This window comes from Anarhichas minor, unplaced genomic scaffold (genome assembly GCF_050575085.1).
Source record: "Anarhichas minor isolate MPS153535 unplaced genomic scaffold, ASM5057508v1 ptg000114l, whole genome shotgun sequence".
Lineage (NCBI taxonomy): Eukaryota > Metazoa > Chordata > Actinopteri > Perciformes > Anarhichadidae > Anarhichas > Anarhichas minor.
Window position 1 is genome coordinate 1,590,288 of NW_027466560.1, and position 22,645 is coordinate 1,612,932.

The following is a 22,645-nucleotide window of genomic DNA, read 5'->3' on the forward strand; positions in this document are numbered from 1 at the left end:
CCTCACATCCTCACATCCTCACGTCCTCACATCCTCACATCCTCGCATCGGTTTTGTTGGTCGGCTTTAGAGAGTTGGAGGCTTTTTTGGGGTTAAATCTTATTAAATACCATCTCCCTCATAGGAAACACATTCAGAGCCAAGTTTAAAACTGGATGTTGTGATTGTGATGTTGAGACTTAGAATGAGGTCCTCTGCAGAAATGTGCGTTTGCAATGTTTTCAAAGAAAAAGAAGAGATTAAAAACATCGTGACACCTAAATGGAACACACACACACACACACACTCCTGATTTCACTGTTTTCACTCTGAAAACGTTTAATTTTTCATAATCAAGTGTGTTTTTGTTGCTCGTGATGCAGAACAGAGAAGAAATACTGTGCACACACACACACACACACACACACACACACACACACACACACACACAGAGTTCAGCCCCAGCAGTGAGTGGGAGCACCGGGTCAGAATATAAAGACAGCTAATATACAGCTATTTACATGAACTGCTCTGCAGAAGTCTGTGTAAGAATACATCGTATGAAACCCACAATGCACTCCTGCATCTGGAGATGAAGCACCTTTATTTGTTGTTTTGATGTGTTGGGATAAACTTCTGTTTAAAGGCTCAGTTCACCAAGAATACAGGACACGTGATTCCTCTCTTACAGCAGCTGCAGATGACTCCACTTTAGTTTGAAGGGTTTTCACAGGTTTGCTGTTTTAGACTACGTTATAACTTTGTCGACATATTAACCTTCAAATGAACCCTGGACGGCCTACATTACCCAGCAGCATCATGGTCAATTAAAACTGTAGAATCTAAAGAACTTTCCAAAAGTTCCAAATATAGAGAAATAACTGAAAGGTCTTATTTTCGCTAAAGATGAAGAACTAATATTTGCGAATCAAAGAATAATTTAATTTAAAAGCATATTTTAAGAACAAAGGCTTCAGATTTCCTGAGATATTTGTTCCTCTGTGATTGTGATCAGAGCCGATGCCTCAGGTATCAGCAGGGCTGGATATCAGGACTAGAATAACGCAGTACTCAGAAGTATTGAACGACATCTGCATTCAAACCTTTTTCTACTCGCATCCAAGAATAGAATAAAGTAGAATACGAAAGGTATCGTATGACTTTAAAGGAAATGCTACTGTTACTGGTATCGCACATTCCCGTCCGCGTAGTCAGAAGCCGTTTTGAAGCTTCGAGTTTGGCGATTTCGGCGTCGCCATCTTTGATTGAGGCCGTCGCCATCTTGTTTTTTTTGCAACAAATGAAGAGGAAGTGACCATATTAGGACTGAGGAGTGACGTAGAGACGCCGTATACGTCTCAGGTTGTTGTAATTAAGGTGAACTAACCCTTTAAAGAGTTCTTCTAGGAGGCACCAACTGAAAGGTGTGACAGCAGTCTGTCCGGACACATCTGAGTCCGACAGAAGCCCTCTACTCACAGTAAGGATGCATAACCGACTGCACGGATGTAGGATTCCTGATACAGCTTGTGTTTACACACGAAGTCCCTGAAGGGATGGAGAGGAGACGAAGCACAGCACAGGAGTAGGAACAGTGGTTCACGTTGTACAAAGGTGTATTTGTAGTGAAAGTCATTCTTCCTAGCCGTGTGCTGTGCTGCCGGCCTCTCTTCACCGTTCCTCTTGGTTTATTTTGGGCGGTCCTCATCTAAAGAAAGCACAGAATATTCCTCTCCAGGCTGTAAAAAGGGATTTTTAATAAGCACCAAACTTGTAACGTCCTCCTTTTGTTCTCCTTTTCTTGGCAAAACAGAGGAAGCACTCCTCCCGCCATCCTCACTGGACGCTCGGTGCCAGCAGGTATCCGTTGAAGGTGATGTAAACATCCACGTCGTCGCTGTACACGGCGTTCTCCCTCTCCCTCTTGTAGAGCCGGACCCAGACCTCGTCGTTCAGGGCCAGGTCCATCATGACGCTCTGGCTCTGCATGATGGACCTCTCGCTGGGCTGGGCGTACAGGATCACCTGCTCCTTGTCGTTGTGCATCAGGTGCAGGTAGGTCTCCTTGAAGTTCCAGGTGTGGATGTTGACGTTGAAGAAGTAGATCCCCGGCACGTAGCAGTAGAACTTGCCCTTGAACATGTTGAAGTGCTCCTGGAGGTTGACGAACACCGTGTCGAACACCAGCGCCTGGTAGTAGTCTATGCTGTGCAGCGACTTGCGACGGCCCACCGAGAAGGAGGAGTGAGGGATCTTGCAGGCGTCTCCAGGGGAGCCGGCCTGGCCTTTGGTGCCTTTAGGGCCCACGGGTCCTCGGTGGCCCACCGCTCCCTCCAAACCGGGCTTGCCAAGTGTACCCTTGTCCCCTCTGTCTCCTTTATCACCTGCGTGGATGAGAAGAAACATCGGGAGAATAATCATACTTTCTTATTTAACCCCTTTATGCTACTTCACAACATTTCACAGGAGACATTGTGCCTCACTACTCTTACTTTACAGTTATAGTTACTTTACTCAAGAAACATGGAATAATCAATTAGTACAATAAAGTTAAGAACACAGAAATAAAATGAAATAAAATCTTTTTTTGAATGCAGGAATGGAGCGTTAACTGATCGGACTTCTTACTCCGCTGGTGATCTCTGGTTGTTAATCGGAACATTATAATATTTGAGCTTTTAACACGTGGAAGAAGTCTTTCATTGAGACGCTGATATCTTGTTTTTGTCTGTTGTCGTGCTCGTAAACAGTCCCGGCTGGTCCAGATGTCGCGATTGTTTTTTGAGTTTCGGCTCTTACTGAGTAAACGACAATAAATAAACACTCCGACATGCAGACAACGCCATTAAGCTTTTTCTGACTTTTATTACGACTGCAAATTCATAAATGGAAACAAGCTACAGGAAAGCTCTCACGTCTGACGCTCCAAATCCTTCTCATAAATCTGAAGGGATTCCTCTGAACGTCTGTCTGCACAATGTTAACTGGTGCGTTCAGGAGCCAGTTTTAAAACGCTGAGTCATTGTTATGTTGTCTGTGACCTGTACTGACCTCCGCTGAGGACCAGTATGAAGCATGAGGAGCAATAACGTGTGTTTATTTCAGCGAGAGGGAACATCGTCTCATGCCACAGGGTCTCAAACAGAAAATACAAGTTCTAAAGCTTTCCGTCTCAAATACGTTCTCCTCATACGAGACAACTGAGCTTTAATTTGAAGGAAAAGGTGTTAATGTGTAGGAGACAAAGCAGTTAGTTCTATTGCTGCAGTTTGTATTGTACGATATTATTTATGGTCATCAGGCTGGAAACACAACGACACGTCTCCAAATGAACTGTTCTTTTGAATCCATCTCCTCCTCCTGGGGCAGAATGAATCATTTAGAACATTATCTGAATAATGCACAAAATCACACAGAGCTGCTCCTCTCAATAACCTCTCAACATCCCATAATAACAAAGTGACACACTCACACACACACACACATACACACACACACACACACACACACACACACACACACACACTCAAGTCAGACTTTATTGTTCTGAGCAGTCAGTGAGTCAGTGCAATACAGAGAAGGGTGTGTGTGTGTGTGTGCATGTATGTATGTGTGTGTGTATTTGTGCATGTATGTGTGTGTGTGTGTGTTTTCTGCCACATCAGCAGCTTCAGTGCCAGGTGAAGCGTCTGTTCCCTTGTTGCACAGCTGCACTACAGTAACGCTGTGAACTGTTTGTTTTATTGCCTCATCTGTAAAGAAGACGAACAACTTGAGACATAAATACAACTTGTGAGGGTTAAATCCTTTCTCTCCACTTTCCATCCACGTTATAAAGTCCAGTTCTCAGTGTGCTGGACCTGAACGTGGTCCAATAGAAAGTTCTGCTTCAGTCGCAAAGACATTCTATAGTTCAGTGAGTTCCAATCCATGTGTGTCTACGCGCATTCTGAAGTATCGCATTAGCAAACTGTATGGAAACTCCAAAACTTAATAAAACTTCCCTCACTTGACCCCTTGCGAAGTCCCGCCTCCAGAACAGGGACTGGCCAATCATAGCGTAGCAGAGCTCCATCGACTCTCATCAATGCGTCCGTTTACTCGTCGTGTGATGGAGAAAACATTAGCAGAGTACATTAGCACCTTGTTTACTAGCGTTAGCACTTCTATGCTACGCTAGCTACTGAAGGTACACTGAATGTATTTACACTTTTAGCTTCTAACTTTATCTTTTTAAGCTGTTTTCATCCTGAAACAAATCTTTTACGCTCGCTTGAAGTGCTTTTTTTGTCTTTGTTGAAAAAGACTTGATGCACTAAATAGATTATGGAAACATTGATGAATAACATCTAGATCACATGAGAGCCACATGCAGCCTCTTCCTTTAAATGTCTTTATATTGTCTTCGTCTACAGAGAAACATGACACCAGCTGACATGAAGACCTCTCTCCATCTTCCTCTCTCAGGTGGTTAGATGGTCACTTCTTCTTCTACTCTGTTTTCTGGCAGATTACATTCGTAGCCTACGGTGCAAACGTCTGTCTGACCGAACTACACTGAAGCCGAGTTCACTGACTCCAAACCAGCTGATGGAATCTACACTTTCCTTATTTTACGACATTCCAAAGGTTAAAATACTTATAATACAAACTTTAAACTGCAGCTTTCAGTGGAGAAGTTGTGGTTCTTCTGCAGCACAAAAATAACTTAATTGCCTAAAACTATGCGTGCCCACTATTTCTGGGTCTGTCGGCGGCTCAGCGCTGGTTCGGGGGTTGATCTCGGGTCAGAACAGAATCGGCATGTTCGGTTATCAAACGACCAGCGCATGAAGTGTGATGACACATGGTTTGGACCGCTCTGGTTGAGTTGGCCGCTCAGGCTCTGATATTAAACACACATGTTCCTCGCAAAGAGAAGAAATATCCCTCTCCAGCTGTGAGTTCTTGGATATCGTTAATATCCTTGTATTTTCTTAATCCCTTTCCTCTTGTTTTATATCTCTCTGCGTTTCCTCCCTTCAGGCTTAAACACACACACACACACACACACACACACACACACACACACACACACACACACACACACACACAAATAAGGCCACACAAATGCATAAACACAGAATAATCATCTCGTACACGCTGACACAGAGTTGCCCGAGTTGAGTCAGTCATGTGTTACAGTAGAAGTCTTATGGAGTCCATACGTTTCCTCTTATCCTAAGAACTGACCCGGAGGCTCGAGTCAGGTATGATCCTCCATCTGACCTCGTGGTTGTTGTTTTATGTGTTTTTGTAGACAGAAGTCAGACTGAAGAAGGCGACACACAAACCCTTCCAGGTCTGTTGAAATGTTGCCTTCTTCAGCCCAATAAAACTGTCTTTGTGTGGAAACACAAGTATAAATGTCTTTCTTCCTTCACTTTAGAGCTCGCATGAATTCATTAGTTGATATGGATTTTCTGTGAGAGACACTGTAAAAGGCTGTTTAACGTCGCTGTTGTTTAGCAGCCTGGTTCCTTCACTAAGTCTTTAAGAAGAGGTTGATTTTATTTCTAAAGTGGTTCCAGGTTGGAGCGTCTCCTTTCCTTTCTGAAGCACCAATGCACGGCTACTCTTCAGCAGCACTGTTCCACTACAACATACATGATTACTCTCCTGGTTACAAAGGCGTGTTGTCAGACAAACATCTGTAGAAGCAGAAGCTGAGATCTGATTGAGGAAACAGATACTTAAGGAAGGATGGTTTTAATGAAAACGTTCAACTGCAGCACTTTCATTGACCCTCGTCTAAGCCCCGCCCCCTCAGAGCTACATTACCATGGAGCCCACACTGTCACTAACTGCACTGCCGGTAAACGAAGTCAGAGACAAAGACTTCCCATGTTCCATCCTGCAAGTATCAAAAGAAGAACTGGAAACAGACAGGAAGCACCAGTAAACTTTAATTCCGTGCTCAGAAGCTAACAGAAGCTAACAGGAGCTAATCCGGGCTCTGGTACCTTTGAGGATGGTCATGTTGATGACAGTGCGGACCTCCGGTATCTGATATTGGGCCGTGGCGGCGGGGGTCTCCGGGTGGTCGCAGCACCGCCTGCAGAGCCTGGAGGGAGGTCTGGAGGGGGAGGGGACGCAGCAAGCCAGGGGGAGGAGCAAGAGCAGCCTGAGACACACCGCCGACATGGCTGTCACGAGCTGGAGGTGAAGTGAAACAGAAAGGGGAGAGAGTGGAACAGTTACAGCGTGCACGTACGAAGACACCCGAGACTCTAAAGCACATCACGTAACACTTTGTTCTTAGAATGAAGCTTTTGAGAACTCTCTTCTCCAGAGCAACTTCTGCAAAGTCCAGTAAGCTCAACTTAAAACTACCTCCTGGAGAGAAAAACAAAGCCAACAACTTTTGGGTGAGTCTTGTTGTTTGTTGCATTGTTCACATTCCTGTGGATATCTGGCCATGTGTCAAGATACGTCCAAGACAAAAACAAACGTTTAAAATGCTGACTTCTGGCAGTCCTTAAGAATCAACAAGCAAAACCGTCTTTCTCTCTTTTTTCCATAAATGTGCAACAATCAAACAAGAGAAATCCTATTAAACCGCCATTCTCTCTAGTGACCACCAGGGGGCGACTCCTCTGGTTGTATAGAAGTCTATGAGAAAATGACTCTACTTCTCTCTTGATTTATTACCTCAGTAAACATTGTAAACATGAGTTTATGGTCTCAATCTCTAGTTTCAAGCCTTCTTCAATACAGCATGATGTTCATTTAGTACATTATGGTCCATTTAGAGTCACACAGACCATAAAGCAGGGGATGCTTTAGGGCGGGGCTACACGGTGATTGACAGGTCTCTACCTCGTCTCACAACTTTAATACTTCAATTCATGAAAGTTAATTGTAACATTTTTGTCTTTTACCCAGGAGACTGTTCGTTTCTCATGTCAAACAAGTTGATTTAAAATCACCACATTAAATTATTAAAAGCTTTATTTATTCATTTTTGGGCCACAGACGGGCAGAAGATGAGAAACTGCATCCAATTATATATTTGTCTATTTACTAAATCTCTTATTCTTTCCTTTTATCTCTGTTTTGGGTTTCACCAACTCTTCATGAAAAAATATTCGTCAGAGTTTATTTATAGAAAACAGCTGCGGGGTGTTGAGTGGAATTTGAGGATCTACAACAAAAACAGTGGTCAGATAAATCCTCTGTCTGTTCTGTGTCCGCCATCGTTTTCCTCTTTCAGTCTCTTCAGGCGACAGTTTATCCCAGATTCCCTCTTTCTACCTCTCTTCCTCCCACTCATCCGTCTCCATCCATCCTCAGCCTCTGACATCCACACGAGTAACACAAAGTCGTCTGAAAAGCGAGACGGAGAAGAGCAACGACAACAAAAGGTCTGATGAGAGAGAGAATAAACAGGGGGATGAAAGATGAGAGATCGTCAGAGGGTTCCACGGCGATGGATGGAGCATGTGAGAAAAATAAATAGCGTTTTTGTCGAGCTCCTGATAGTGAAATATAATCATAACCGTTATGATCTGAATGTTTCTACTCACTTACGCAACAAGTTCTATTATTTTACTGATTATCTGCAACGACGACGCTTCAACTCCAACTTTACAAAACTTCACAGAATAAACTGCAGCATGTGTCACACGGTAAAAAGAACTCAATGTTTGTTGCAGAACGACTGCACCGTGTGGAAAACGTAACTTGTGTTTCTACTTTTTTTGTTGGAGAACTTTTTACTGTGGATTCACTGCAGCGACACGAAAAACAAAGAAGATTTTGGAGATTTCCATCAATCCCACATACTGCTCACCAATGTTTCCACCAGTGGGTTGTTTATCCTCACACAGTATTCCTAAAGTAATGCGCCATAATTCCTTTGTAATCTTGAGCGATGTGAAGTGATGCAGTACATGCAGCGACAAAGTCGTCTTAGGGACGAGGTCGGGGACGACAGATGGGTCTAAAAACACAAGAACAGCGATCTCCGGGGTGAACGTCTCCTCTCGTGTGGCAACAAATGTTAACGCTGACTTTTAATGTTACGTGACTTCCTGCTTATTTGATCCCAAACCACCATCTTTTACTCTTTCAAACAAAGTAGTCCCCCCCCCCGGGGGCCCTGATGGAGGAGCAACGAGTGCAAAATGTAACTTCTGAGCAGCTCTGTTGTTGGTGAATATATATATATATATTATATATATATATATTAAATGCTTCATGCATTCTACACCAGGTGCATTTAGAAAGCTGGAATACTTTGACAAACTTAACCTTTCTGCAACCACTATCCTGCAAAAATAAAACAGAATATAATATAATAAATACTTTACAGACCAAACACATTGTTTCCCCATAGACCACCAATATAAAACACTGAATAAGCAGCATCTCGGAGTCCCGTGTCCAGTTCAAAGAGAAGAACAATTCCAGCCGAGTCTGAACTCTATCGGTAGGTTAGCAGTTTAACTTTTCTGACCTTATTTAACTGAAAGTTAAGGTTGCTTCACTCAAACACCTGTCGACCTCATGCATCAAGACTCTTCATATGTGTGTGTTGTCAAAAGTGAATGCAGAGGAACACTAAGCGTGTACACACTGAAATGTTATTTAAATACTTCTCACTACCTTCATGAAACACCAACTATTGAATAGTTTGCACTGATATAATGCAATCACACATGATGACACATGAACCTCAGTTTGTCCATCACTCTCGGTGCACGAACAATATCTGCTAAATGTAGTGAAAGTGATACAACATCAGACATTAAGATCCCTGGGTCCTTAAATCTGTTTTTATGGATCTATTATTGAACAGATCTCATGTTTGGTAACCGGATATCTGACACCTCTTGAGTTGGTGCCAAATGTGTATATCACCTCACGTTACCCCTCCTCACCTCAAGAAAAGAAAAAGCCGCGTGCACAACACGCACGATCACGATAAGTGCCAAACACAAACACTCGTGCCGCGTAACGCACCGACCGCAACACGCATAATGAATTAATTTCGGGAGCCACGTCTACAAACGCCAGAGCATCATTGGCATGCAGCTGCAGTCCGGATAAACCACACACACACACACACACACACACACACACACACACACACACACACACACACACACGAGCACCGTGCACTATGAGAAAGGTGTCAGCGAGACGCGTGCACGAGGATAACCGGCCAACTTTCTCCACCAAAAAAAGAGCTGCTGCTGAGTTTGTGAAGTAACTTCTTGCACGTCTCTGCGGGAACGCGAACGCACCGCCCGGTGTCTCTTCTTCTTCTTCTTCTTCTTCTTCTTCTTCTTGCTTTGTGTTGTTGTTAAAGCTCCGGTGGTGAGGGGGGGGGGGGGGGGGTATTATTGTTCAGAGCCGTGATTGTCATGAAGTCGTTGTCACATCGTGTCAAGAGTGTCTGGTCGCTTTTTTCTTACCTGGTGGAGTTTCACCGGAGGAGGAAAGAAACCGGGCTGCTGGTGTCAGAGAAGAGGAGGAACTACTGAGGAGCAGCCTCTCTCTCCCCCTCTCTCTCTCTCTCCCTCTCTCTCTCTCTCTCTCTCTCTCTCTCTCTCTCTCTCTCTCTCTCTCTCCCCCCCCCCCCTCTCTCTCTCTCTCTCTGTCTCTCTCTCTCTCTGTCTCTCTCTCTCTGTCTCTCTCTCTCTCTCTCTCCCTCCCTCTCTCTCTCTCTCTCTCCCCCCTCTTCCTTTGACAACACTCCCCTCCACCCTCCCCTGAAGCTCCACATCCATCACTCTCACTGAGGAGGTTTTTATGACGGAGAGCATGAGGGAGCTGTCACCACCCAAACACAACATCAGGTCAACTCTGTCCACGTTTTCACTTGATCGTGTCCGTAGTCTCAGATTCTGTTCCCTTTAATTCGTCTCACGCTGAACTGACTCAAAAATACAAAAATAACTCTCTTAAACTCCCATTAGTTCATAAATCAGGCTGTCGGAGCTTCTTTTATTCTGCTGTCATTTGTATAAAGCTGTCATCTGATTCTCTTCCCTCTCTGGGAAAAAAAGACGTTGAGATAATCTGAAGAAGAACATTTTTGAAAACCATTAAAAAAAAAGTAATACAGAAGAAGTTGAAGTTGGTGTTTCACATAATGTACTTTAACGTCTCATCTGTAAGTTAAAGAAACAATCCACTCTTAAAAACACGGGGAGCTGTTTTCCAGATGTGCAGACATTAGACGTCTGAGTGTCCTGAGGGCCTCGAGGGCCAATCGTTCAGTGAGCACATTCATCAATAATGAAATATAAGAGAAGCATAGAGCATCTTATGTTGTGCATATAAAATAAAAAAAACAACTTTGACCAAAAGACTACCTTTATTATTATTATTACCTTTATTGGTAAATAAACAAAGAGGTGGAGGCTTCATGTGTTAAAGCTGCATTCTCTCTACTGACCACCAGGGGGCGACTCCTCTGGTTGTATAGAAGTCTATGAGAAAATGACTCTACTTCTCTCTTGATTTATTACCTCAGTAAACATTGTAAACATGAGTTTATGGTCTCAATCTCTAGTTTCAAGTCTTCTTCAATACAGCATGATGTTCATTTAGTACATTATGGTCCATTTAGAGTCACACAGACCATAAAGCAGGGGATGCTTTAGGGCGGGGCTACACGGTGATTGACAGGTCTCTACCAGAGACGTATACGACGTCTCTACGTCACTCCTCCTCAGTCCAGATATGGTCACTTCCTGTTCACTGGTTGCAAAACACAACATGGTGACGGCCATATTCCAAGATGGCGACGGCGAAATTGTCGAACTGGCTTCAAAACTTCAGTCCACAAACCAATATGTCCACTTTTTATATATAAATAAATCATTATCTTTCACTTGAATAACACGGTCATAAAACAAACAGCTGGTTTTAACTGGTCGAGATGAGAGAAGGTGATGTGGAATCGGCTGTAAAAAATGATCAGGAATGTTCTTTTACACACAAAATATAGATATGTAATGATTTATAGATAAATCAGTGAATTGGGTCGTGATGATTCATCTTCTTTTTCTTTTTTTAAGTGTGAAGTTGGGAAACACTGACCTATGGGACAAAAACACCCGGCCAACTGTCCGTGGAATGAATTTAACACTGCGTCTAGATTTCTTATTATATTCATGGTCTGAACCAAAGAACTCTGCGGGGAATGAAGACACAAGTCTGGAGGTAGGCTGAAGGAATCATCAGACATAAAGATACAGAGTGTAAGATCAACTAACGGGGAGATTCCGTTTGATAAGCAGAACAAAGTCTTTCCTCAGCTCAGCGGTCTCGCCCTGCAGCCCTGTTGTACTCGGCTCTCTCATATGGAAGGACGTCTGCGATGGTAAAAACAGATAATTATACAGCAAACTTTTTAGCAAGCTTAACACATCCTGTTTAATAAAGACTCCCAGATGTAGTTTGCATTCAGCACAGACCGGTAAGAACTGGAGAATGAGAAGATGTCCTCGTGTCCATGTTTTCACAGGACACTACTTGTTTAGGTTTAGAAATAAAGGTCCTGGTTTGGGTTGTGATGAGTACGTTTGTTACGTAGGTCGGCTACTGCACGCACACAACGCAGTAAAGTAATTGACCTGCTGGTGGCACTAAATGGAGAGTTACTCAAGTGATACATCCTCTGGAGAACATGAATACCTGGCAATTCATCCAGTAGGTCTTGAAATAGTTCAGCATGACATCAAATTTCTTAAAACAATGATTGATTTCCAGTAAATTCTGAAATGAATAGCAGCATCACCTCCGGAGGATCAAACGCAACTTAAAAGTGAAGAAGCCTCTGAAGTGCAGATGCTTGGCTGCCCGTTCTGACTCTACTGAGGATGATTCAACGACAAGAGCGACTAAAACATCAGAACAATGAGAACACGTGTTGACTGCGTTTCTTAGAAAGTGCACCTCAGCTCTGATTATTTCGCCAGAAGGCTTGAAAGTTGAACCGGCGATCTTCCGAACATCAAAGCCGGTTTGACTTCCTGAGCGGAGGACGTCCGTCTGACACAACATGCTCTTCATTTAATCTGCAATCATCGGTCTTTCTCTTTGGCTTCCATATGCCACAAGTTATTCCACATGTCCTCCCAAGTCCCCCTATACCCTCTATGTATTTATATCTATCATTAACCGCATGAACTCAGTTTCCCTTTTGTTTCCGGTCCCGATGTTTCCAGCTGTTTTCAGAGAACGAGCTCTACAATGTAGCAGCTAAACGTATACGATTCCCTCAGGACCTGGTGAAGAGCGAGACGGAGATAAAGGAGAGTGAATGCTGGAAACAAGTTCCAACAGCACTCTTAATGAATGCTACACCTCTGCTCCTCGTCTGCTGGATGAGTCGAGTAAACAAAAACTACATCAAATACTGGTCAAAGTTGAGTTAAACTGAGCTGAAATATTAACTTGAAATCCAGACGTCAGGCATCATATTTGCTTTAATGAGCATGAATTATAGAGGTACGCTTCAAAAGAAGACAGAATAGAGAGAGATTGCAGGCACAAAGAAATATCTTATGTTTATATTCAATCTGACTTATAAAATGTACTCAAGTTCATTTGGTTTTCTTTCATCACTTTCATCACTACTCTCTAGTTCTGAAGACTAAACCATCTCATACAGTACTGAAGAAAAAGGTTTATTCATTCGATCCTGTTTACGTTAAAACTCGGCCCCTTTAGGTTATAAAAAGTCCTGGCTGGTGAGAAAATGACTCTACTTCTCTCTTGATTTATTACCTCAGTAAACATTGTAAACATGAGTTTATGGTCTCAATCTCTAGTTTCAAGTCTTCTTCAATACAGCATGATGTTCATTTAGTACATTATGGTCCATTTAGAGTCAAACAGACCATAAAGCAGGGGATGCTTTAGGGCGGGGCTACACGGTGATTGACAGGTCTCTACCAGAGACGTATACGCCGTCTCTACGTCACTCCTCAGTCCAGATATGGTCACTTCCTGTTCACTGGTTGCACAAGAAACAACATGGCGACGGCCGTAAACCAAGATGGCCGAATCGCCGAACTCAAGGCTTCAAAACCTCAGTCCACAAAGCAATGGGTGACGTCATGACGACTACGACAGCGATCTGTCCGTCAGCAGACCTGCTCGTGTGAAACAAGAAGTCAGTGTTGATTCATTTGTCAGGTAACTTGCTTACTTCAATAACAGTTTCCTGTGAAGACAGAAGTTTATTTTCACTGTTTGTATGTAACGAGAGAAAATTGACTTTTTTTGTTGCCGGACTTTCAAAAAACGAGGAGTTGTTTTTCCTTTAACATCTGTGAGCTACAAGAAGTAACATTCTTTGTAACTGCTGTTATATTTCAGAGCTCCACATATCAACGTGCTCATCCATTTGGTACCTTCCCGTTTTAAATATGAAACTTTTATTCCACCGCCTGTCTCTCTGTCACTTTGTCTTTTGTTCTGTCTCTCTGCTTTGTCTCTCGACGTCTTCACCAGCTTTTCTTTCCCCGCTCTGTGCGACACCTTTGAGGTCGCATCTGTGGAAACTCGACATGGGAGGAAGATGAGACAGATGGTGGGAGAGATCGGGGGAGTTAGCAGTGTGTACTGTGTGTGTGTTTCTGCAGAGTGTCTCTCTTTGTCTCTATTGGACGCCTCTCTTGCTCTCCGTATGTGTGAGACAGTGTGTGTGTGTGTGTGTGTGTGTGCATGAGAGACACCTCTATAAACTGAAAGCTAATTACAGATCACACATGTGAGAGTGGTGTAACACACATACATCCTTAGACACACACACACACACACACCCACACACACACACACACACACACACACACACACACACACACACACACACTTCATTTGTTTTGTTAGTTCCACTTGACTTTAGCCTCTTTAAATGGAGCGTGTGTGTTACACAAAGACTAAAATATGTTCTTTTTGAGAGGATGGAAGGTTTTTAAGAGAAAGATTTAAATACATAGAGACACACACATTTAAAACCACAAGATACAGAGATACAAAAATATTTTTTCATCTGCTGTCCCCGGCCAGATGTTTGAAGGCAGCCTAAAATTACAAAATTTCAACTGAAAATGGAATTAAAATTCATAGATAAACAGACAGCAACGTATAGACAAAAGTGTACGACACTAGAGCAGAGCAGACACAACAGGCTGCAGCATGCGTCAGGCAGAACAAACCCACCTACAGTACGAGCACACATATATAACACTGAGGCACATAACAGACACATCAAAATGGAAAATAGCAACACTGAACAAGACAAATGCACATGTAGGCGAAACAAGCAGGCAGGACAGACAGCACATCAATGCTGGCACACCTGATCGGCAACTTTGTCTCCCGTTTGTTTCTTTAGCCGCTTTATGAGCTTTCTCACCTGTAGTTTTCTGCAAGTTGAATACAGAACACACATATTCAACACATATCTCTCCTGTACCAGTCTGGTAGGACTGCATGAACAGCCTGCTGCATTGGATCAAAGCATGAACTATCAACACTATTATCGTTCACCGACTGTAACACCTCACCTATAAAAATAGTCAACACTGGAAATTAAAAATCTATGTCTTTGTTCTCCATTTTTCAATCGATAAAATCTGTTAATCCTCAGCAGCTGTTGGGAAGCATTAATAAATCTAAAATCATATGCTATGCCTTTAGAAATGCAGCGATCCTGATGAGCGTTAATCTGAGTGTCATACTTAAAAGTACATCAGTTTAGAATGCTGACATCACATTAACTGGCTGTTATCAGTAGTAAATACAAACATACAGAGCAGACAGTCAGTTAGTAAAAAACAAATACATAGACAGGTCATGTTACACATTAAAACTGTCTGTGTATATATGATATACTCAGTTACTTTGTTGAGTAAAAATATTGATGGTACTTGAGATAAAATAATTCTTAAATACATTCTGAATAAATATAGGTAAAAAAAAAAAAGATGGCGACGGCCGAAATGCAAATCTGGAGGCTTTAAAACCGTGACTACTTCAGTACTTCATAAATTTGCAGGTATTAGGATGAGGCTCAGTCCTTGAGGCACTTTTATTAGAAACTTGTTGCAGGAGATTACAGAGGTTTAAAATTCATTAATTTAGACGGCAATCTTGAGGTGATAGATTAAAAGAATTAGAAACACAGAGAATATTACAATTAGCGTGCTAATTTAGCTGATAGGTGGGTTTTACATTAATATTACTGGTTTCTAATTAGGACGCTCTTAAACCTTTAATTGGATTATTCACATGAACAGAAATACACAATAAACTGGTCAGTCAGTGTAGAGTCAGGCAGGAGTTTTCAGTTTATTTCAATTTGAAGCATCTTGGCTTCTTGCTATACACCAGAACATTTCACCTGTGTGTGTGTGTGTGTGTGTGTGTGTATAACAGATAAGGCCTTTAGGATTGTACCTTCCTTCCTGCCACTGATAAACAGTAATTTAATGATAACAGTGTGAGAGACAAACAAACCAATTCATTAAGAGAAAGAAATCTTCCGCTTCCCCAAACACTGTGACATTTAGAAGGAGCAATTAAAGCTCAGGCACTGAGTCACTCCATCAAAGATCGAAAAGGACCTTTAAACAACTGGCTGACAAAGTGCAAAAAGTGAACGAGGATTTAATGTGGTTTGTTTTTACGATTTTCACTTCCAACACGTCGCATATGGAGACTTGGTCTGGATGCGTTCACGTCATTTTTCAATGCGCAGGGAAGTCCGATAGACTTCAACACGTGGTCAACGTTGTGAATTTAAACACTTTGATGAGGGTTTGGGTTAAAACAAGTAGCCTACTTTTTGTTACATAACTTAGTATCTGACGTAAGTTATGTAAGTAAAGTAAGTCAGCAGTGACTCACACGGTACATGAACAGCGGTGTCCTGGGTGAAAGTCCTGTGTGTCTTTACCAGATGACAACTTCCGGTTCTGAAAGGCGAAGTCAATGCTTCATGTCTTAAAGCTGCATTCTCTCAATCTCTAGTTTCAAGTCTGCTTCAATACAGCATGATGTTCATATTGTAAATTATGGTACCAAAAACAATATGCGACAGCCAACAAGCAGAACTCGAGGCCTCAAAACATCAGTCTACAAGCCAATGAGTTGCACCACGGTGACTATGTCCACTTCTTATTTACAGTATGGTTTGGACCCACCTCCCTATGTGGAGTTTGTCGTTCTTTAGACTACGTCACCTGACTTCCTCCTTTGCTCCCAACATAACAGCCAATAGAGGACAGTCCTGCACGTGGGCTCATCCAGCATTCGTAGAAAGAAATATTGCGCTGTAATTTGTAGATATCCCACAAAACTTATTTCATATTTTATCCACGTGATCTTGAACTAGGACTTATGAAGATGGATCGATCAGACAAACAGTGATATTTCCTCCAGGAGTACGCTGTTCTTTCCCCGTGTGAAATGAGAAGTCAACATTGATGTTTTTCTCACGTAACTTTTATACTTCAGTGATGGCACTTCTGTAGTTATTTTAACCCAAGCAATGATCTTTTCCTAAACCTAACCAAGTTGTTTCCTGTGAAGACGGACATTTATTTTTAAGATATCATTTGAATGGTTGTAGAAGGGTACGTTGTAGGAGGGAACGTTGCAGGAGGGTACGTTGCAAGAGGGTACATTTTTTGAGGGTACGTTGCAGGAGGGTACGTTGTAAGAGGGTACGTTGCAGGAGGGTACGTTGCAGGAGGGTACGTTGCATGAGGGTACGTTGCAAGAGGGTACGTTGCAAGAGGGTACGTTGCATGAGGGTACGTTGCATGAGGGTACGTTGCAAGAGGGTACGTTGCAAGAGGGTACGTTGCAAGAGGGTACGTTGCATGAGGGTACGTTGCATGAGGGTACGTTGCAAGAGGGTACGTTGCAAGAGGGTACGTTGCAAGAGGGTACGTTGCATGAGGGTACGTTGCAGGAGGGTACGTTGCAAGAGGGTACGTTGCATGAGGGTACGTTGCAAGAGGGTACGTTGTAAGAGGGTACGTTGCATGAGGGTACGTTGCAGGAGGGTACGTTGCAAGAGGGTACGTTGCAAGAGGGTACGTTGTAAGAGGGTACGTTGCAAGAGGGTTTTCCTTTCTAAATGTATTTACTATGATTGAATCTGGAATTAATAATCTGTTAAAATGACTTGTGCGATGTGTTGTCTACAGCATGTATGAAGCTGGCTTTGTATTTGACTGGACTGATCGATGAAGGTTAGAGTCTCTTATTTCTTGTCTCTTGAGTATTCTGAGATCTGACTGAACGTTAGAATATATATAAATAATATCCCCTCATCCATCTCCCACCATTCTCCTTCCTCCATCTCTTTTTCACTCTAATATCTTCCATCCAATTTTCTCCCTTTTCCTTCCTTCTGTCACGTCCTGTCCTCCTCGTCCTCCTCCTGCTCCCTCACATCGTTTGCTTCCTTTCACATCTTGGTCACGCTGTCTATTTGATTGCAGCTTGCTTCCGTGGAGTTTTCTGTCCTTTTGCTTTTTGGGTCATTTTCCGTCTGTCTGTTTTCATTTCCATATCCACCTATATTCTTCAGTTCTCAAAGAAATTATTTTCCTCCAGCTCACCCTCTGTCTCCTCTTTCTCTCAGATTTCTTTTTACCTTTTATTTTTTGCTAACTTTCTCTGAGCTGCCTCATATTACTGTTCCCTCAGCTCTTAGTCTTACCACCTCTCTTTGTACTTTTGCCTGTACTTCTATTCCTCAGCCTCCTACTCCTGTTCTATACCACATATATGTCACAAATATACTCATCTTCACACAGTAGTATACTCTTTTGGCATTTATTACAGAAGAGATGAATGTAATGGAGCCAAACTGTGACCTCCTGCCAATGGAAACTTTGGAAGCTTGAAGCCCTTTGTGAAAACCTTTTCATAGTAAAATGATCATGTGACCAGCAAATTTTAAGTACATTTGCAAGTCTGGCAGGAGTCTTCCAGTTCATATGTAATGTTTTTAACATCATAAGTGGGCGTGGTCACCATGACGTCACCCATTGGTTTGTGCACTACAGTTTTGAAGTCTTGAGTTTGTCCTTTTTTTGTGAAATGGACTTTGATTTGTTGGTACAACACTGTTGCAGGGACCAGCGGGTGTCGAATTCCACTTGTCAGATTCTTTAGCAGTTTACCAATGTGATTTGTACACAAGTTACCATGCTAAGTGTTAGCATGCTGGTTAGAGATGTTCCAAAACAGTTTTTTCAATTCCAATTCTGGTACCTGAACTCGCCGCATCAGCCGATACCGAGTACCGATTGGATACCAGCGCTTTAAAAGCACATCACTGGTTTACTGGTGGCATTTTCCAATGTAAGATTTAATTGCTGACATTTTGCTAGCTCTGGCTAAAGTTACACTCCCCACGAGCACCTGCCTGATCTGTACTTGAAGAACTTAAAAGGTTCTCTAAAGAACCTTTTCCAATTTTGTTTTGCTAATGTATACCATCCTCCACCATCCAATAACTCAAACATGAATTAATAATAACCCTTTAACATCCCAAAGAACCTTATGACAAACCTGTAGAACCATTCAATAGATAAAATGGTTCTTTAGTGAGTGACGGTTCTTTGTGGAACCACACAGCCCTTTAAAGAACCCGGTAAGAACCATTATTTTTCCGTGTGTGCCTTATAACTATCTCTAAAGCCACATCCATTACTTTTATTGCCTAATGTCGGCCCAGTGATCCATTTCTACGATTCTAAGACCAGTGAGGATTTAAAACAAACCACTCTTGAGCACTCTGAGCTTTTAGACCACAATCTGAAGAAATAGTCCAATGGATGGAAAATGTTTTTGTAAACTTCACTTTACAAATGACCTAAATCTCCCTGAAACCTTCCTTCTCCTCCTCCGCTTACTTACCCTTCACAGTTTGATTAAAGTTCCAGTTTAAGAGCGAGTGGACGTTGGTTAATGAGGTTTCTCTACCTCCTCTCTCTCCTTCTCTCTCTCTCCCTTTTTGCTTTGGTTCTCTTGTTTCACACATTAGAAAGAAAAATAGAAAAACTGCTTCCCTTAATGTAAACAGAATAAAAACTCTCACATTTCTATCCTTTCAAACTGAACTACACTTCACTCTTTTATGATGACTCATCCGTATGAGATGTACTGTGCTTTTTCCATACACAAGTTTCAGGTATGCGTTTGGTTTGATGTGTGTGTTCTGCCCACACGAGCACTTTAAAGACTGTTTTCATTGTTCTCTCTGCTGCAGCTCCTCGTCCCTCTTTACACTCTTTAGTTCAACTCATGCAAACGTTACTAAAACAACTTATATGTTGAGTTTTTTTTTCCTCTTTCTCTCTGTTTTAATCTCCCTTTGTCTTTCTTTGTTAACAAAAATCAAATAGCATCAAGGCCAGCGAGATGGGCCTCCAATGAGCAGGCAGGGGTTAGCCCTGAGCGTCCCAGCTGTAAAACGAGACACACCTGATGCCAATTAATCCAGACGTTCATACACAAGCTGGGTCCCATTTCAGAGCTCCGCTTCCTCCTTCAAAAGTCTGCACTTCAAGGCTGCAAATGCCATGAAGGTTTCCCTCGACAGAAGAAACCGCAGAATAATTCTGAGAGCTGCAGCCTTGTTTTTATGAATCTGTAGGACGCAACAGGGAAGAAGTGTAGATTCAACCCACCGGTCCTGAAGTTGCTCACTTTATATTTGGAGGTTATTATGTGAAGAAGTCTGAGAGACCGAAACAAAGAAGGTCATTAGAGCATCGTTGTTAGAAACAAGCTCTGAGAGCTGAAGTCTGGTGAAAAGGAGCTTTAGGTTTCAGATCTTATTCTACTCTTTAGACTGACTGTAGTGTGAAAAACACAGCTAATCACATACATTCAAGCATGTGTTACTTTATATGAAGAACATCGTAAAGTCTGCTGTTTATCTTGAGATTAATTAGTTTTTGTACATATATACATATATGTATATATATGTATATATGTATATATGTATATATGTATTTTAATGATTCAAGCACTGCCTTCATTTACCAAACTGTGGGTTTTGTACTGAATGTTGGCTATTTGAGGGTAAATCAAATAAACCTTGAACTGATATGTTCAGCATCAACATTTTTTTGTTTTGTATATAAAAAAGTAGTTTCTAGGAAACTGAACCATCTTCATCTCCAGCAGCTCAGTGAGTTTAATCCTTCAGGACGGACAGACTTATTTTTATAAATGTAACATATATTATATATGATTGTTAGTTTATCATATTTAGTTTATATTCTTAACAATGTCTTCAAACTATCGCGCTGTGTTTATTGTCATGCACCAAGTCAAATCCCTTCTGTGTGTGATGCTAATGTGTACTTTGTGTTTGCTATTTTATTACAGCTTATAACATGAAGCTTAAAAGCTGGACCTCTACTTGACACAAAGGGTCTCCATGTGGTTCCTCTGACGTGTAGTTTCAAGTTACAGCGTAGGCCGAGTAGCTAAAGCGTGACCCCTTGATGCACAACTACAAACCCCCAAATACAAAGCCACTGACACTCCCCCAAAGCCTCATGGGAACTGCAGATTCTGAACAAAACAATCGTTGTAAAATCAACGATCGATGAGAGTAACCTTCTATAAAACCTTCTCTCGGAGGCTTGAATGAAATGTGCAGGAGGCCTCTGTCCTTGTGTGTAAACTGAGCGTGACCCGTATGAATGCGTGCTTCGTACTCCTCTCTCCGGATTCTTCCGTCTGCCTTTCGTCATTCTTTTGGGCCTCCCTCTCTCTCAGTGTTTCCTGCAGGACCTCTGCTCACTCTCAACACCCTCCTCCCACATCCTCCCTCTCTCCCAGTCTAACCACCGCTCCCAAGATAAATGCAGACCACAATGAAAACACGGCCTTCAGCTGTTTAACCCATCACTGTGAGGAATGAGAGGGAGAAGGAGCCCAGGGGAGCGATGGAGAAAGTGGAGAGAAACGAAGCTAAAACTGTCTCTTTAAAAAAAAATAGAAATACTTTGCTTTACAGATGCCACAGCTGTGTGTCAAAGTGTGATTAAAACAATATTGAATCCAGTCAAATACAATATATGACATGAATGTTGCGGCTGTTAAACGTTTTACTCACACTGAAAGCCTCACTGCACAGTTCTGATTCATTGCTCTGATATTTAGTTTGTTTTGTTTAGCCGTTCACATTATTATATTATAAGTGGATCAGATTCCAGTGAGAACAACAAAGATGTCTCACATAACCTTCAGCTTCGTGTAACGGGCAGACACTGTACATTTCCTGTGAAAACACAAGTTTATTTTGAAAAGCCACTACGTGTGTAACGAGCTTCCCTGAATATCCTAAACTGAGGACGGAGAGGAAACAGTTTGACGGTTCGAGCCGCTGACTAAGCGTCTGAATTTGTTGAGTTGGAAGTGAGAACGCGTCGTTTCTATTTTTCTGTTCTTACAAAATAAAAATCAACGTTGAAATTGATTTTAGAAATCTAAAAAGAGATTCCGCACTAATTCAGAGGAGCATGGAGGCTGTGCCTCGTTCTCGCCAGCTTGTGGTCTTTGTGAGGATGAAACAGCAGCTTCCCGTCACGCTCGTGTTGTTGTTACGATGAAAAATGCATCCATGACGTGTTCTCCGTTGTTCCATAACTGTGAAGAATTGGTTTGTAAATCCTATCGTGTGCGAGGACTCTGCTCACTCAGTGTTCACGGTTCAGTGGAGATGTTTTCATCCAGCGAGTGAACTACTGGATGGAGATCAACTGGATTCCCTGTTGCTGTGGACAAAGTTATGACCACACACACACACACACGCCTTATCTATACCTACAGTATTACTACAAAGAGACGAACCTATTGTGTGGTTATGAAGACGAGTGTGATGGCTTATGAACAAGTTTGCTAGATATCAAAGCTACACACACACTGATCAAGTGAAGGTCAGCACGATGTTCACGAACTGGACATTTCACTCATAATTTCTGTGAATGTTAATTTATTAAAACTGATTATTAAAATGTCAGCTCCCTCTGAAGCACTTCAATGTGTGTGTGTGTGTGTGTGTGTGTGTGTGTGTGTGCTCTCTGGCTGTTAGCAGTGAGCCGTGGCTGTTCTGTAAAATGTTTCATTCAGTGAGGAGAACCTCGATGTTTTGAGGTCAGACATTGTGTTTGGAGTTTCAGAATACTTTAATACCTCCTCAGGGCGTTTTCATACTTGGCCTGAGTACTCGAATCTCAAGCCATGATCACCTGTTTGGAGGATAAGTATGAGAAGTTAATATCCAGTCATCCTCCATTCTGCCACGATTCATTCTGAACATAGTGAGACATGCTTTAGGAAAGCTCAGAACAGTGTAATACAGTAACAACGTAACGCATTGACGTAATGAGACACGTGACAACATAACAGCGTAACAGCGTAATGTGTAATAAGCTCTACAGGTGAGCAGAACGCTGACCCTTTAGGCCGGCTGCTATTGGCTCCTTTTAAAGAGCACCTTGAGCTTCTTCTTGGTGGTTTATTCAGCTGCTTCCTCTCTTCATGACAGGAAAATTAATCTCAGATTCAGATCAAATAGCAACATAATTCATCAGGAGTCTCCTAATGGTGAATGTTTTACAGT

General features: G+C 42.2%; 1 protein-coding gene across 1 annotated transcript; it reads right to left on the reverse strand.

Annotated features, from left to right (window-relative positions):
* Window positions 1-1,815: 1,815 nt before the first annotated feature.
* On the reverse strand, window positions 1,816-6,162 carry c1qtnf6b (C1q and TNF related 6b). Its single transcript, XM_076083023.1, has 2 exons — window positions 5,982-6,162; window positions 1,816-2,363 (listed from the first exon to the last, which is right to left on the reverse strand). The coding sequence occupies exons 1-2, from the start codon at window positions 6,160-6,162 to the stop codon at window positions 1,816-1,818; spliced, it is 729 nt and encodes a 242-aa protein (XP_075939138.1).
* Window positions 6,163-22,645: the final 16,483 nt, after the last annotated feature.